The sequence below is a fragment of the Staurois parvus genome, unplaced genomic scaffold (assembly GCF_062004578.1).
Source record: "Staurois parvus isolate SC_StPar_1 unplaced genomic scaffold, SC_StPar_1.0 ptg000450l, whole genome shotgun sequence".
Classification (NCBI taxonomy): Eukaryota; Metazoa; Chordata; class Amphibia; order Anura; family Ranidae; genus Staurois; species Staurois parvus.
Window position 1 is genome coordinate 565,226 of NW_028318246.1, and position 16,757 is coordinate 581,982.

Sequence of the window (16,757 nt, forward strand, 5' to 3'; positions counted from 1 at the left end):
AAGATTAATTGTATAAAAAAATAAATCCTTTGGAAGGGTAAAACAGTAATTATATATGTTTTTCAAATGCATATTTTTATGGTTTGCTTGTAGATTTAAAGGAAAATGAACTGTCACAACATTGTCTGTTGAAAAAGTACTTCTGCGGAGACATTTTTAGCTAGCATGCTGCCATCCACATGTGAATAAACAGTAATAGATTTTCTAGACCAGACTCGGATTCTTATGTCCTCACCATCTATGACTATATAGGTCTTGCTACACAACTGTAGGTCATTAGTGCTCAACCTGTGGTCCTTCAGCTATTGCAGAACTACAAGTCCCATGAGGCATTGCAAGGCTGAGAGTTAAAAGTATGACTTCGAAAGGCAGAGACATTATGGGACTTGTAGTTCCACAACAACTGGAGGGCCACAGGTTGAGAACCCATGCAGTAGGTACTCCCTTGACTCCACAACAAAATTAAAACCGCTTTCTAAAATTAATAGATTTAGCAATTCAGCTAAAAATACAGCATAATGAATGGATTATCTTATCTGATGATGACCTGGATTTACGTAGCTACTTGCATAACAAAGACCAGTAGAGTAAATTTAAACAATTCATGGTTGCTGCAGGATACTTACATACATATAGGCATTCTTCATAACTGGGCTGGCTTTGGTCACCGCTGTATTAATCAGTGCTCCTCCTTTCTGTGAATAGATTACTAATAGTAACCATGTACATATTAAGTGTTACAAAACCCAGTACACTGCATTCACTATATCTGGTCTCCCACAGTACATACAGCATGGAAGTGCAATTATTTTAGTAAATATAAACTGCTAAATACCCTTTCACATCATCAGTTAGAACAGTCTTGTAACTTCTGTATCCAGCCTACCACTAGCTAAAGCTTGTAGGAGGAGTTTTCTTTCTGTTTTAGGATGGAAATCCCCTGACCTCTGTGTGGACACTGCTGATTGGCCCTGTGCTGATCACATGCACTCTCCGAAGAAAAAAAAAATCTCTCTAGCAATGCACACCAAACTGAGCATGTGCATGCCTACAGTTTAGTCTGGAGATAAGTCGCTTGAAAAAGGGGAGGAACAGAGAAGAAAGGATCAAACAGCCTTTTTTACACAATTCAGAGGGTTAATCCCTTAGATTCCACAGTGAGTATAACAAGCATGCTTGCTGCATATACAGACTGATTTTACTGTTGTGGGTTTAGTAACACTTTAAGGTTTTTCATGGATTACAGTTTTCCAATGTCACTGCATATAGAACTGTTATCAATAAAGAGTTTTATTAGGATTTTACATAATTTTTTTATATGCATATAGGAGGTATGAAGTTAAATGCTTTTGTCAAAGGAGTCTTGTGCCTTAAAGTGGTTGTCAACCTCAGACATAATCTGAAGAAAGCACATATTTCTATAGTGTAAAAGTGTAGTTTCTCTCTACTGTCTGGTACTTCTTCCATCATCACAAGTCACTTTTGACACGTTTTCCTGACACCAAGAGAAAAAAAAGTGACAGGGGATGTGATTGACAGCCTTAACTCTGTTGCTGTGTGAAGGGGGGGGTCCCTTCTTTCCAACTTGTATATTGTGCAACTGCAACTCTCTGCCCCCTTTTTGTGAGTCTGTGAAAAATACTTTTCATCACTGAGTTTTACAAGGATGTACAGGACAAATGGCTGTAAATAAACAGGTACGAGTTATGTAGGAGGATTTGTTTCCTCTCTGCGTATCACCTGAGGCCAGTCACTTCCTTGGGTATAGGTAAGGGTTTACAACCACTTTAAAGGTTGTGGTTATGATTGTAGAATCCTTTGCAATGATCTTGCAAAACTTTTATGAAACACAAGATTTTGTTACTTATTTACTCAGTGAAGCTTTATCTTCCACATTAAAAGTATGGGAATATGTTTTTTTTTTTTTTTTTAATATCACACTTAACTCGGTGGATGCAACCTTGATCCGATGTTGCATCTGTCCCCCACCGTCTCTAAGGGTGAGAACTGAGCGATCAGTCCCCACTGATCGCTCAGTTTTCCCTGCCAGTCACCACTGTCGGCTCTGCCTCCCCCTCCACCCCCCCAGCACTGACTGGAGTGCAAAAATGGGTCACAGGAGTGCAGAACGAACTGCACTCCTGCGATTCACAGGAGAAGTACAGCCAAAAAAGCTTTGGCTGTACTTCTCCTCTAAGCAGTTATTTTGTTTGTTGTGCTTGTATGTACTAATATTGATTTTTCACACACGCAGGTACATTTGCCCATATAGTGTAAAAACTGTGTTTGTATTTCAGCCTGTCATTGATTGTAAACAGGGCTGCTGCGAAACCTGCGCCTCCCGTGTGCCAATAAAAATGTCCATATGCTTGAGCCCTTAAAGTTTAGTGACCTTTTCCAAATCTTCAAGCCTATAATGTGAAAAACAGTAAAATTGGTTCACCCATCTGATTTGCAAGATAAGAGGGAGCCACTAACAGGTAAGAGGTAAAAGCAGTCTAAAACCACAAATCATTTTTGATTATCATTAAACCGATTTCTGGGTTTAGTCAATCTTTATGAATTAGGGGATATTTTTAAGTGTTACATTAAGATTAAGGCAAGGTGATGGATTAAATGGATATTTTAAAATTGCTTCCATGCTGTACCTTCATGGTGTGCATCCACTGTTGGTATGACCGAGCATTTCCTGCAATAAAAATCATAATGGTAAATGCAACGCACTACGCAAGTTTCCAAACTACACAGTTAGTATAATAACAAATACAATTCACCTGATGTGATTTCTTCCTCAAATATGTCAGAGAAGCTGTGGCCTGAGTTCAGTTTCTCCAACCGTCCATCAATAAACTGATTTGTAAGAAGACAGCAGAATATTGTATGGTAATCCAGTGGCTACTGATAAGACTCTACTATACACATTTTTAGATGATAAATCAAGCACAATCCTTCACCATTGATTATGAAACATTTCTCCCCTTGTACATCCCCACAGATTAATAAAGCAGAATTTAGAGTACAAACATTCTGAGCTAGGTTCATGGACAGTGCACAGACAGAAGTTTTCTTTGAACCAAGTGGTGAGATCCTCATATGTTGACAGGCAAATAGATTCCCCGTGTCCCATAAATTACATAGTGGTGGAAATTATCAGTGGTATCCTATAGTGAGGAATGTTTATGTGATATTAAAAGCAAATATTCTACAGTAAAAACATTTCTGGAAGAGATAATCTATAACCAGTACTTTGTGTCATGCTGTTAAATATGTGTTTGAATACAGGAAATCGTAATGGCTGATTAAGCATGTACCTGTTTGAAGAGCTGTAGGTTGACAGCTGTTTCTAAAAACTGCTTCATGGTGCTGGAGCGGTGTGCTATAAAGCTCTCTTCTGAAAAGGTAATTGGTTCCCCCTAAATAGATCAGAGTAGATGGGCCAGGAATAAACAGTTAAACACATCACTTTCATTAACTGGTTTAGGTAAAACAGTTTTAGTAACCTTCAAAAATGAATATGTAAATGCTTTGGCAAGGTCATCAGAAAGGAATATAATTTGGATATTTTGGGCCAATTCCTATATTTATATATACAGTGCTCAGCATAAATGAGTACACCCCTTTTTCCTTTTGAAAAGTAAGATTTTAATCAATATCTCTGAACACAAGAATAATTTCCAAAATTTTGACAAAACTGAGTTTTATAGAACATTTGTTTAGCTCATTACATAAAAGTAGGGTTAATAATATAACTTAGATTACAAAATATTCAGTTTTACTCAAATTAGTTGGTGCAAAAATGAATACATCCCACAACAAAAAACTACTACATCTAGTATTTTGTATGACTTCCATGATTTGTAAGGGCAGCACCAAGTTTTCTAGGCATGGAATGACCAAGTTGGCAACATATTGCAACATCTATCTTTTTCCATTCTTCAAGAACGACCTCTTTTAGAGTCTGGAAGCTGGATGGAGTGTGATGCTCAACTTGTCTCTTCAGAATTCCCCAGAGGTGTTTGATTGGGTTCAAATCAGGAGACATACTTGGCCACTGAAGCACTTTCACCCTGTGTTTCTTCAGAAATGCAACAGTGTCCTTAGATGTGTATTTGGGAACATTGTCATTTTGGAAAAGTGCACGACAACCAAGGGCACAGAGTGATGGTAGCATCTTCTCTTTCAATATAGAGCAGTACATCTGTGAATTCCTGATACCATCAATGAAATGCAGCTACCTGACATCGGCAGCACTCATGCAGCCCCACAGGAGGACACTGCCACCACCATGTTTCATGCTATCTGCTCCTGCACTTCTGCCAGCATGCCTCCAGCCGTGTCTCCTACATCCCAGGTGCACATCAGCATCCATCAGCAGAAGTCTTACCAGGCACTCGTGCCCCGGCGTTCCCTGTTACCTTACCAGGGCTCCTGAGCCAGAGCTGTCAGAAAGGCCATACTCTGCACTTTAGGTTCCACCACCAGATATGTTACATACAGAGTCCCAGCAGTTGTCTTCTTTTTCAGCATTGGCTCTGGCAAATTCTAGGTGGGCTTTTTTGTGCTTAGGCTTTATGAGAGGCATCCTTTGTGGATGACACCCATGCATGCCACTCCTCTGCAGTGTACGCCGTATTGTGTCACGGGAAACAATCACCCCAGTTTAGCTTTCTACTTCTTTAGCTAACTGCATGGCAATTTTCTTCAACCCATCTCATCAGAAGCCGCTCCTGTCGAGGTGTTAACTTCCGTGCATGGCCTGGTTGTCTCTATGAGATGGTTGCAGTTCCATCTTTGTTACATTTTTGTATCAATTTTGCTACAGTAATCTGACTGATAAGTAAAGCTTTGCTGATCTTCTTGTAGTTTTCACCTTTCTTGTATATAGAAATTATTTTCTCTCTCAGGCCTTGTGACATTTTTCTTCCATGTGGCGCCATTGCTGACAGCATGAAATGGAAGGGATTTTCTTTGTAAAATAACGCCCTTTTATAATCACCTGTCTGATAGGCACCTGTTTAATGAATAATTAGACTCACCTGTAGTTTAATTCTTGTTAATTAGGATATTGTCTAAAATTTAGCTTTCATTGGGGTGTATTCATTTTTGCAACATGGTCTTGTATGAATTTGTTAGGAAAAAACATTGTGTGTGTGTGTGCAAATTAACAAATCTTGCTTGCAATCAATGGCCCGCATTAGTGGGAGTATTTTGTAGTATGTCGTCACATATAAAATGTTGATTCTGAAAGGAAAGTGGAGGTTTTCTGACAAATATATTGGGGTGTACTCATTTATGCTGAGCACTGTACATCCTGCATTGCATTTCATTAACACATATTACCACAAGCTGCAGCAGCCCATTCAAGTGAATGGGCAGCCAATGCACCAAACCAAAGTCAATATTGCATTTGCTCTAATTTTTTCAATGCATTATCCAAAAACACACAGCAGACTGGTGTGATGCACTAGAAAGCAGGTATAGTGATGTACCGTATCGTGGTGCTGAAAGGGACTGCAGTGCACCCATGGCAGTACATGTGGTAAATGTGCATTAAAACAACACAAGAAATTTAATGTGGTCCTAAAATTAAAAGGTAGCAGTCAGGATTGGGCATATTCAAGATTCTGAATCCCATGCAGCCATTTTATGTCTACGTGCATGCAGTTCAGTGATGGTTGTATGACATTTCTCAGGGCAGATTTCTTTTAAGAGACAAACTATGCCTGTAAAAAGTGCGTTGAAAGGAGTCTATCTAAATCCCATGTGACAAATCAAAAGCACAATTGGGAGACAGGTACAGAGTGTTGCCTATAACAGGAAATGTCTAAACAATAACCTTCATGGCAGGATCACCAGACATTTTTTAATGAAAGTTGCCATTTTAAAAATATTGAAAGTGTCCTTTTAAACTTCCATTAACATGTTAAAGCCCAAATTAGAATTTTTTATGACTGAGTTTACATATAATTATATACAGAGATTTTTTTTTTTAATCAAAGTATAGGTGCAGGAACTCCCCTTTTCTGAAACCCCCATTGTCTCCACCCCTACCCTCCTCTGAGTACCATCCCTTGCTTCCACCCGTACCCACCTTCCAATACTGCTCCTTTTAAGGAATACAGAACCAAGTATCATTTTGTGGTGCTGAATAATTTGTAAGTCATTTCTTTATTATTATACAGGATTTATATAGCGCCAACAATTTGGGCAGCGCTTTACAAAATAAAGGTAGACATTACAGTTACAATATAATTTGGTACAATAGGAAACAGAGGGTCCTGCTCGTTAAAGCTTAAATGTGTTAATAATAAGAAAAGAAGTAAAATAGATCCTGTGCAGCCAACAACAATAGATCCCCCAGCAACAATAAACCATACCACAGCAACACAAGGTCCCCCAACAATAGACCCCTCTTCAGCAACAATAGATCTCCTGCAGCAACAACAGACCCCAGCACAACAGACCCCCTCACACTGCAACAATATACCATCCACAACAAAATGTCCCCCCCAGAAATAAAAGATCCACACCAGAAACATTATATTCCCCAGCAGCAACAAGAGATTGCCCAACAGCCAGCAACCTCTCCCTCAACAGTAGATCTCTACCAGCAACATAAGACCCCTGGCAACAATAGCAACCACACCAGCAACAATGCATTCTCACACAAAACAGATCCCACCAGTAACAATAGATCCTCCAGCAGCCAGAATCAATAGATCATCTAGCACACCCCTTGCCATTAGATACATTCAGTGGTGGAGGTGCTGGAACTGCGTTCCCCCGAGTTCCCGCTGAAAAAGAGCCCTGTTTATATACCTCAATATCTGGAGTAGGTGTTTGTACATTTACACACTCAATGTTAGAAGTAGGTCATTAACATAAAGTACGTTTTAGAATGTATTAGGTTTTGTGCTGTGGTCTTTTAATAAACCAGTCTGAAATAAATACAAAGAGACTTAGACAGGGCACAGGGGATGATAAATAAAATTAGATATCTTACAGGTTTGTATCGGAGAGAATCCCTGTAGGAACCAAAAAGGGCGGCCTGGGCTCTCAGAAAAGCTCGAGATACCCCATCTCCTGTAGATGTAGACTGCTTCTTCAACTTGCTTTTCAAGGTTGAGACCTGGTCCACATAAAGAATACAGGAGCGATTACAGAAAGTTAAAAGAAAATAAACAAGCATGTAGGGTGGAGTATTGAGAAGACAGGTATACACATGTATATATAAAGGTTTATCATTTACATTCTTGAAGATGGGTTTTAGACACAAGAAGGAGAATGACAGTAAAAGAAAAAATACAGTAGATTTACAAGAAGAAATGTATTTGTAAGTGCAAAAGGAAAAGTAGAGGATGGGAGTTACAAGGCAGAAGAAAATGACATGAGGGGGAGTGGGAGACAAAGTGAATTAGCACCTATGAAATTGACCTGGCGAGAGGTGAAAAGTATCCAGTGGCTTGGGCCTCATCCCCACAGGGTCAGCCCAAATCTCAGAGCCCTTTGCAAAAATGTATATTACACCTGCTGAACTGTTAATGGAAAGGGAGGTGGGGGCACCCCAAGGTGAGAAAACAATCTCTTACTTCCTTCTCTCTCAACCTTCCACATAAACCTCTTATTATATGTGGTCCTTCACTTTAATCATTTGTGGAGGGAACTTTGACCTCTTTATCCATCATTCTCCGGAAAGAGAAACCAAGCTGAAGCATCCACTGTGCTGTGGGGCAGCTAACCTTTCCTTCAGCATACAGGTTAACCACAATGCTTATGTACCAAATACACTTAGTGCTACTGAAATATCCTTAATGGGGACACAGTTCTGTTGCAGTACACAAAACCCAAACCAATATTTTACAGTTACAGGGAAAATAATGCTCTTGTAAATTCCCAGCAAATAAAACAGAAATGCATGAAAACATTTGTCAGTGTTTTAACATGGATTGCAGTGCACTTTTCACTCTACATCAAATTGGGTACAAACATTTATCAAAGCATGTCAAAACCCATGAACACATGTACATATTCCCCTCCCATGGCTTTAACAGGATCTGCTGTCCCACTAGGAGTCCCAATGGACCAGCCAGCGCTACCACCGGCTGGTCACAAAGCCGAACAAAGACCAGCTCGGCTTTGTTCAGCTCCAATAAATAGTTGACATAACTTCTGGTTTACTTGGAAATACACGGGTCCATTTTAAAAAAAATAAAAGCTTGGTGTGATTTAATACATTTAAGAGCAGAGGAGGGATCTTGGGTCTTAGTGACCTCAGATTCTTCCAGAAAGTGTACCTGTCACAGGCCTATTGCTGTCACAAGGGATGTTCACATTCTTTGTCACAGCAATAAAAGTGATCACAAACATTTTTTTTCTTTATAGCAACAATGTAAAAAAAAAAAAAAAAGTCCCCCTCACATGCTTGCGTACAAAGGCGAACATATGCGCCAGGCATGCACATGCGCAAACAGCGATCGTTCCACATATGTGAGACATCACCGTCAGATCATTGGCAGTAATTATAGCACCAGACCTCCTCTGTAAATCTAAAGTGGTAACCTGTAAAGGCTTTTAACGCGTCGCTTATTGGATAATAAAATTTACGTTGCCTGTTGCCAATGTACAGTATATTCCCTAAAATAACAAAGCTACAAAATTCACATTAGGATCTGTTCTGTCATGGATATCTGAAGCATAATATCCACATTTTTGAACCATTTACATAGATGATGGGTCTTTGGACATCAAAGACAAGGGATACATGAATAAAGCTCGCCATAGACTAGTAGATTTTCATAGCAGTCAAAATGAATGTCAGCTTGTCCTTACCAACGATTAGAAAATTGAACAAATGTTCCTAAATCGAAAACATAAATAAAATTCTTTCAGTATATGGCCAGCTTAAGTGTCACTCTGCTCATTTTCATTCTTTTGCATTCATATTTGACTATGATGCTTTTTAAACAATCCACATAAGTATGTATATTATCAGTAAGAGATAGATAGCTCTGCATTTTTTGACAGTTTTTATGTATATAGTGATTTCTTTGTCAGTCTATATGAACAAGGCTATCCTCTGGCAGTCTGTGTGGGAAATCCTTTACATAAGCCAGTCTCTCTATGGGCACTATCTTGGAGAAACTGTTACGTAAGCAATCTATCCCCCTCTCTACACCCTATCTCTAATCTGGTAGTCTCTGAAGTCTTTTCCCCCAATGAGTCAGTCTCTTTACTACGGTAACTCTCTTCGAGAAAGAGAAAATGGTACAATTGGGTATCTGCTAAAGATGTAAAGAATCAGACCAGTGAAGTGTAAAGTGTAGTAAGTGATGGCAGTTACTGATTTGACACCTGCCCAGGGGGATACAACCATTTCAGACTGATCACTGCAACGTCTTCTTTCACTTATATTTTTACACCGTTTTATTTATAAAAGAAAAAAATGCATACATATGAAAGTAGAAAATATCCATTCCATCATACTTTTAATTTGTAAAAAAAATAACGTGATGTGTAAATGTGTGCTGTGTACCATAAAAGCAGACTGCAGAACCATCAGTTGGATTTTCAGTAGTTCCAACAAACCAAGCAGAATGGCTGATGCAACTGCCTAAAAAAAAACAAACAAAAAAAAAAACTATCCGTAAATACTGGTTACGGATTTGTTAGGTATAAGTAAACTTTTTAATGCAGTTAGTGTAAGTACCTAATAATGTCTGTCGGGTTTGTGCTATTCCCTACAAAGTCAACCCATACTGGGAACAAAGCAGCCAGCACTAGTAGCCAGACTTTTCTTCCGTATACATATGCTGACAGGAAAGAGAGCAGAGTCTTGACCCATCTGTATTCTACTGTGTGGATACTATGCTTGAATCACAAACAGGGGCGGACTGACAACTCATGGGGCCCCTGGGCAATAGGGGATCATGGGGCCCGTGTCCTTGCCCACACTCAAAAAAGCCTATGAAAAAGGTACCAGGGGCATCTCATGGGGCCCCCTACTGACCCCGGGCAGTGCCCGAGTGCTCGAATGGTCAGTCCGCCCCTGATCACAAAGCATCCTGAACAGAACTGCAAATACTCTGGCATGAAAAACACTCCACATTTTTTGTGTCAGCTGTGTGCTCTTCTGCTTCTTCATCGTAAATGTTATGCGGTCAATATTTTTTCTACTAAAATATTACAAGAGAGACACATTTTCTTTTAACTTTACAAACATATAATTCACTGGTTTACTACAGAAATGAGACGAACATCTATACAACTGTAAGTAAGCCCCCCTTAATGATCATAATGGAAGAGTCAAATTTATTAACGTGTGATCCCTGTAGGCTGCTAACAAGGGCAGAGTGAGGCTTTGGAGAGTAAAATTAAAGCATAGGACCTCGCTGTGGGTGAGGAGGGCACCAGCATGGGTGACATTCTGTACAGTTCAGTCTTCCCACTTGAGCACATCAAAGGAAAGATTATGCCCCACTGGGTATAATTATCATAGAGTTTGAAGAAGGTGTTTGTGTGTGCATGTGTGGAGGGGGGGTGTTCAGCTATGTAGAAAGTATCAAGGTATTCATACTTGCATGCTTTGTTTAATGATATCATCACCTTGTTTATAAAGGTCCAAGACTTTCTGCAGGGCTGGATAAAGCAATGTAGTATGCAGCTCAGAAACAGACTACAAACAGCACGCCTGAACCTTGGCACTCATCAAACTATGAATAAAACCGATACAAAAAGAAAAAATGTACTGCATTGTAATAGTGGGTGTATACTTGCATTGCATTAACACTCTTCTCTGGGAATGTATATAAAATTAATTGACACCTCTTCTTTATTGCTCTGTTAATCTTTGACGCCAGTGGACTGCCTGTACCTGGACACAGTTCCTGTTACTTGTTTTTATACTTTATATGTCTAAAACGATCTCTGTCATCTGAAACATTATATCACAGGGCTGTATTAAAATCAACATGTACATGCTTGGATGTTAGAGAAAACTTGTGGGGATCAACAGATCACTAAAGCAAGAACTTTTAAGAGATAGGGGATTGTCATATTTTACCCCCACCCCCACGCTCCCACAGACAGGACTACAGACATTTTAAAAATTCTGATTTGTGAAGTCATAGGCAGCCCCTTGTTACAGAACTCATGTGGATATACAATGTATACAGTGGATATACAATGTCTACACACCCCTTTTCAAATGTCAGGTTTCTGTGACTTAACAAAAATGAGGCAAAGATAAATAATTTCAGAAATTTTTCCACCTTCAATGTGACCTATAAACTGTACAACTCAATTGAAAAACAAACTGAAATCTTTGGGGGGGGGGGGGAGGAGTAAACATAAGAAACTAAAATAATGTGGTTGCATAAGTGTACACATCCTCAAAACTGGGGATGTAGCTGTGTTCACAATTAAGCAATCACATTCAAAATTATGTTAAATAGGAGTCAGTACACACCTGCCATCATTTAACGTGCCTCTGATTAACCTCAAATAAAGTTCAACTGTTCTAGTAGGTCTTTCCTCATATTTCCTTAGTCACATCCTACAGCAAAAGCCATGGTCCGCAGAGAGCTTCAAAAGCATTAGAGGGATCTCATTGTTTAAAGGTATCAGTCAGGAAAAGGGTACAAAAGAATTTCCAAGGCGTTATATACCATGGAACACAGTGAAGACAGTCCTCATCAAGTGGAAAAATAATGGCGCAACAGTGACATTAACAAGAACTGGACGTCCCTCCAAAATTGATGAAGACCAGAAGAAAACAACACTGCACATCAACAAAAGAACAAAATACCCACAGTGAAGCATGGTGGTGGCAGCATCATGCTTTGGGGCTGTTTTTCTTCAGCTGGAACTGGGGCCTTAGTCAAGGTAGAGGGAATTATGAACAGTTCCAAATACTAGTCAATTATGGCACAAAACCTTCAGGCTTCTGCTAGAAACCTGAACATGAAGAGGAACTTCATCTTTCAGCATCACAACAACCCAAAGCATACATCCAAATCAACAAATGAATGGCTTAACTAGAAGATTAGTTTTAGAATGGCCTAGCCAGAGCCCAGACCTGAATCCAATTGAAAATCTGTGGGGTGATCTTAAGAGGGCTGTGCACAGGAGATGCCCTGGCAATCTGACAGATTTGTAGTGTTTTTGCAAGGAAGAGTGGGCAAATATTGCCAAGTCAAGATGTGCCATGCTGATAGACTCATACCCAAAAAGACTGAGTACTGTAACAAAATCAAAAGGTGCTTCAACAAAGTATTAGTTTAAGGGTGTGCACACTTGCAACCATATTATTTTAGTTTTTTATTTTTACTTCCCTCCACCTCAGTTTGTTGTTCAACTGAGTTGTACAGTTTATAGGTTACATTAAAAGGTGAAAAAAGTTCTGAAATTATTTATCTTTATCTCATTTTTTTACATCACAGAAACCTGACATTTTAACAGGGGCGTGTAGACTTTTTATATCCACTGCATGTCAAGATGGGAAAGTGTGTGTGCCCAATTAAGCGAGTGCTGGAGGTGCAAAACCTAAAAAGTTGACTATGGGCTGGCAACTTAAAGAAGTAGTAGAGCAAAGGCTCTTTTGTCTCTACTTCTCTTGTGGGTCACAGGAGTGCACTTAGTTCGGCACTTCTGAGACCTGTTTTCAGCCAACAGCAGGCTCAAGTCCACTGTCGTCGGATGTCACTCAGCTGGTCCAGGCTCTGGAGAGATCACGACTTTAAAGTCAGAATAAACTCAGGTGCCTCTCAGTGTGTTGCAGTTAGCGAAGACTGAACGATCGGTGGTCTTTGATCGCTTAGTTCTCAGTGTAGAGTCAGCAGGGGACAGCTGCAGCTGGGATCGGTCTAGGCGAGTATCATTGTTTGTTAGTTTCGATTAATATACCTCTATATAGAGGAGACAAAACTCTAGTTCCGGCATGCATCATGGGATACAACAGAAAACCTGGAGCAGTGGTCATGGCACCAGCTTAAATTGGAACATAGGCAAGAATTAAAAGATAAAGAAGCTAAATACTGAGTAAGTGATTAAATCAGCTGCCAGAAGTAGTTAGAAACTGATGGATTAATATCACTTTAAAGGATAAGTTCATCTTTTGGAAAAAAAAAATAAATGCACATTTTTTTGCAGGTAAAAAAATGTGCATTTATTATTTTTCTCCAAAGGAGCCAGGAAAGTATTGCACCAGTAATCAGTAGATTGCTGATGCCATGCAGGTCTCCTGCAGACCTGTCAGTATATTTGCTTGCTGTATGGGATGTACGGTCAAGCAGATATACTGACAGGAAGTTTCAATGAACTACCAGGAAGTTCAGTGAAAACTACAAGCCGACAGCCGCTAAAACTGTCGGGACTTGTAGCCACTCATTCACAGAACACTGTGATTGAGCAACACAGTCGTGTGGGAAGAGCCCCGCATGGCCATGCTGTTTTCAAATCTGACTTAAAGAGGAGCTCCAGTCTCCCTCCAGCTCCAGTCTCCCCCCAAAAGATTAAAAGTCAGCAGTTACAAAAACTATAGCTGCTGACTTTTAATATAAGGACACTTATCTGTCCAGGGATCTAGTGGTGTCCTCACCTGAACCGATTCTTCACATATGGTTTCCTGCTGCGTTTTCTGAATGGTCCCGCAGTCTTCTGCGACCTGTGATTTGTCCCAAAAAATTGGGGGGAAGGGGGAGCCGAACTTCTGCTCAGATCGCCATTATGCATCTGACCGGAAGTGAGAGTGGGTACCTGTCAAAACCAGGTACACGCTTCCCCCTCCCTCCCAAAAAAAAAGGGTCAAATGTGGCAGTGGAGGGGGGGGGGGGGTGTGCAAATAAGTGGAACTTCTCCTTTTGGGTGAAGTGCAGCAAATGTAGATTTTTTCTTTTTTAGGAGTGACGTGCAGTACAGGAGCTTCATCGGGGCAGGATTGCCCATTTTTGGCCCCATTGACTTTTATTATGGAAGAGTCTGAAAACCATACTTATCATGATTTTGTGTTATTTTGTGCATTCCCATTATTTCAAATTCTGATCATGTAACTTTTGGAGCATTGCGCTACAAGCACCTGAATTCTCAGATGTAAATGGAGGCAATTTAAAAACACAGAATTGGCTCGTTGAACATTTTGGAGCTTTGAGCTTCAAGGTGCAAAACATTCAGGTATGAATAGAGGTTAAAAGATTACACTTTCAATACAGATCCATTTAGCTGTCACTGCCCCAGCAGCCTGTACAAAAATGGTATTTGTGCGCACCCTTACTTGATAAAACCAAGAAGCCAGTGGACCCCAAATTGCAGCCATTTACTTGCCTTTAACTGGCTCTTGGGGCACCATTCCAACTTCTCCCACAAATTATGGGGCAAAATTACTTACAATATACAATTGAACATGCACAATTCCTTCCAATAACACCAAAAACATGTCACTATGCCTCTCAATGATGGGGTCCTATTCTTTCCACTGACACCAATGATGTGGCACTATCCTTCCCTCTGAAACAAACAATGGAACACTATTACTCCTCTTAACACCAACGATGGGGCACTATTCCTATCACTGACACCAATGGAGCCCTGTTCCTTCAACTGACATTAAGGATGGGACACCATCATCAAAGCATCAGTCTGGCAATGTTTGAAAATCTTTTTATTACAGTTTAGTATGGAATGTGTTTGCTCCTATACTGCTGAAGAAAAGGCTTCTAAGTAGCCCATGTAGCCTTAGCTGTAGCAAAACATTATGAATAGAGAACTGTCAAGAGAAATAAAATTGTTTATGAGAGAATCTGGTGATGTACATCCTTTAGCACTGGCTATATGAGACAGAGCAGAACATCCATCATTCCTTACAATTCAATAACGGCACATTAAAGGTGTGTTCACAAAAGCAGCAGGCAATACTACAAAATTGCTGATGTGTGATGTGAAAGCAGTGGTGCTGATGCGTTGGAAACAGCATATCACGCTGCAACCTTTTTTTCCCCCGTTTTTTTATTGTTACAACTTTGTTACAATATCACAAAATAAAATTTTATTCAGATATACAGGCCACATGGTTCATGGTGTGATGCTGTGGATTGTGGTGCACCATTCTGCACTGAAAAAGTACTGCATGCCTTAGGGTAGTGGTCTCCAACCTGTGACCCTTTGCTTGCTTTTATCTGGCCCTTGGAGCACTACTTCATTTACTGACACCAACAAAGGGGCACAATTCCTCCCAATGACACTAATGATGGGACACAATTCCTCCCATTGACACCAATGATGGGGCACAGTTCCTCCCAATGACACAAACAATGGGGCCCAATAACATCAGAGACGGGGCACATTCTTTCCAATGACTCCAGTGATGCGGCACAATTCCTCACATTGACACCAACAATGGTGCCCAATGACACCAATGTTGGGGCACAATTCCTACCAATAATGGGGAACAACTCCTACCAATGACACCAACGATGGGGCATTGTTTACTCCAACTGATCCCGGGACATTTTCTACTACCGATGGCCACAGTCTGGCCCCCTAAAGTGTGAAGGACAGCAAACTAGCCATTTGTTTAGAAAGTTTGGAGACCCCTGCCTCACAGTTTTTAGTGCATACCCCCGTAGGGCAGTGATGTGAATTGCCATGATATGAAATGAGGCTTTTTTGCCTTGTTAGTGCATTGGGACTATCAAGTATAGTAAAACGCATCTTGTGTGAACAGGCCCTAAAGAAAACAATGCCTATAAATGAAACTATCCAGACAACAACACACAGACTGCCATGTCTTATTTGTTGTTAAAGGCGAGGACTGCAAAGCAATAATACATGCTTTTATTTCAATTCCTTAATTACAATGTGAGTCAGTGGTCTGGAACATGCTTGTTCTGGGTCATGGACTCACCAAACTGTAGAGCAAGAAACAGGGACACTGCCCAAAAACAACAAAAGCAACTTCTAGATTGCTTTCCTGGCAGGTTATTTTTGAGAATCTATTCACACTTCTCCAATCTGATGCAGCCAAACGCATGCATTTTGCTCAATAAAAACTATATGTACCCATTTACACCTACTGGTTTACATTACCCTCAATGCCAACGGAACAGTGTGAATCCAATCTAAAGCTCAGTATACACTAGTAGAATTTCATTCAACAATTTTAGTTGTGGAAATGTTGGTTTGTTTTTCTAATCAATAGTGGGGTCAAATTAACAACTGTTTTCAACTACAGCAATGAGAACATTCGAAGAAGCGGGAAGGAACATTTTTCCCGAATGTAAAAATTTCTAACGGTGTATGAGATTTTCATTTGGTAAAGTCCATTCATTCCAAAATAGAATGTTAAAAGCAAAGGAAATATTGAAGTTCCAAACAATATTCAGATGTTCTCAGAATTTTCTTACAAAATTTCCTAAGAATTTTCATTTGAAATTCTACTAGTGTATACCCAGCTTTAGACCCCATTCACATCAGAGCGTCTTCTAGCTTAAAGCTCTTAACATCCTAAAATCCCATGTATTTCAGTGGTGGCTGTTCAGATGCCTAAAAATGTCTGAAAATGGTTCTGCTTAGGTGTGAATGCATCCTAATGCTTCTCATAAGCTTCCATAAACTATCCAGAAAAAAAAAACACAGAAAGATTATGGCCTATACAAGTACTCTTTCACCTTTCCTTATATAGTTTATTTTCACACCTGACAAAAACAAATCTATATACCAGTGGGTAAAATAAGTATTGAACACGTCACCATTTTTCTCAGTAAACA

At 39.9% G+C, this 16,757-nt stretch overlaps 1 protein-coding gene across 7 annotated transcripts in view; it reads right to left on the reverse strand.

Moving 5' to 3' along the window:
• Positions 1-16,757, reverse strand: part of DENND1B (DENN domain containing 1B) — a 319,310-nt gene that overhangs the window by 44,176 nt on the left and 258,377 nt on the right. For all 7 annotated transcript variants that reach the window (XM_089688668.1, XM_089688666.1, XM_089688667.1 and 4 more), the window contains 5 exons: positions 7,004-7,129; positions 3,312-3,413; positions 2,775-2,850; positions 2,649-2,689; positions 627-695 (listed from right to left, as the gene is read on the reverse strand). In XM_089688668.1, coding sequence (XP_089544794.1) covers positions 627-695; positions 2,649-2,689; positions 2,775-2,850; positions 3,312-3,413; positions 7,004-7,129 — 414 coding nt within the window. The remainder of the gene's footprint in view (positions 1-626; positions 696-2,648; positions 2,690-2,774; positions 2,851-3,311; positions 3,414-7,003; positions 7,130-16,757) is intronic.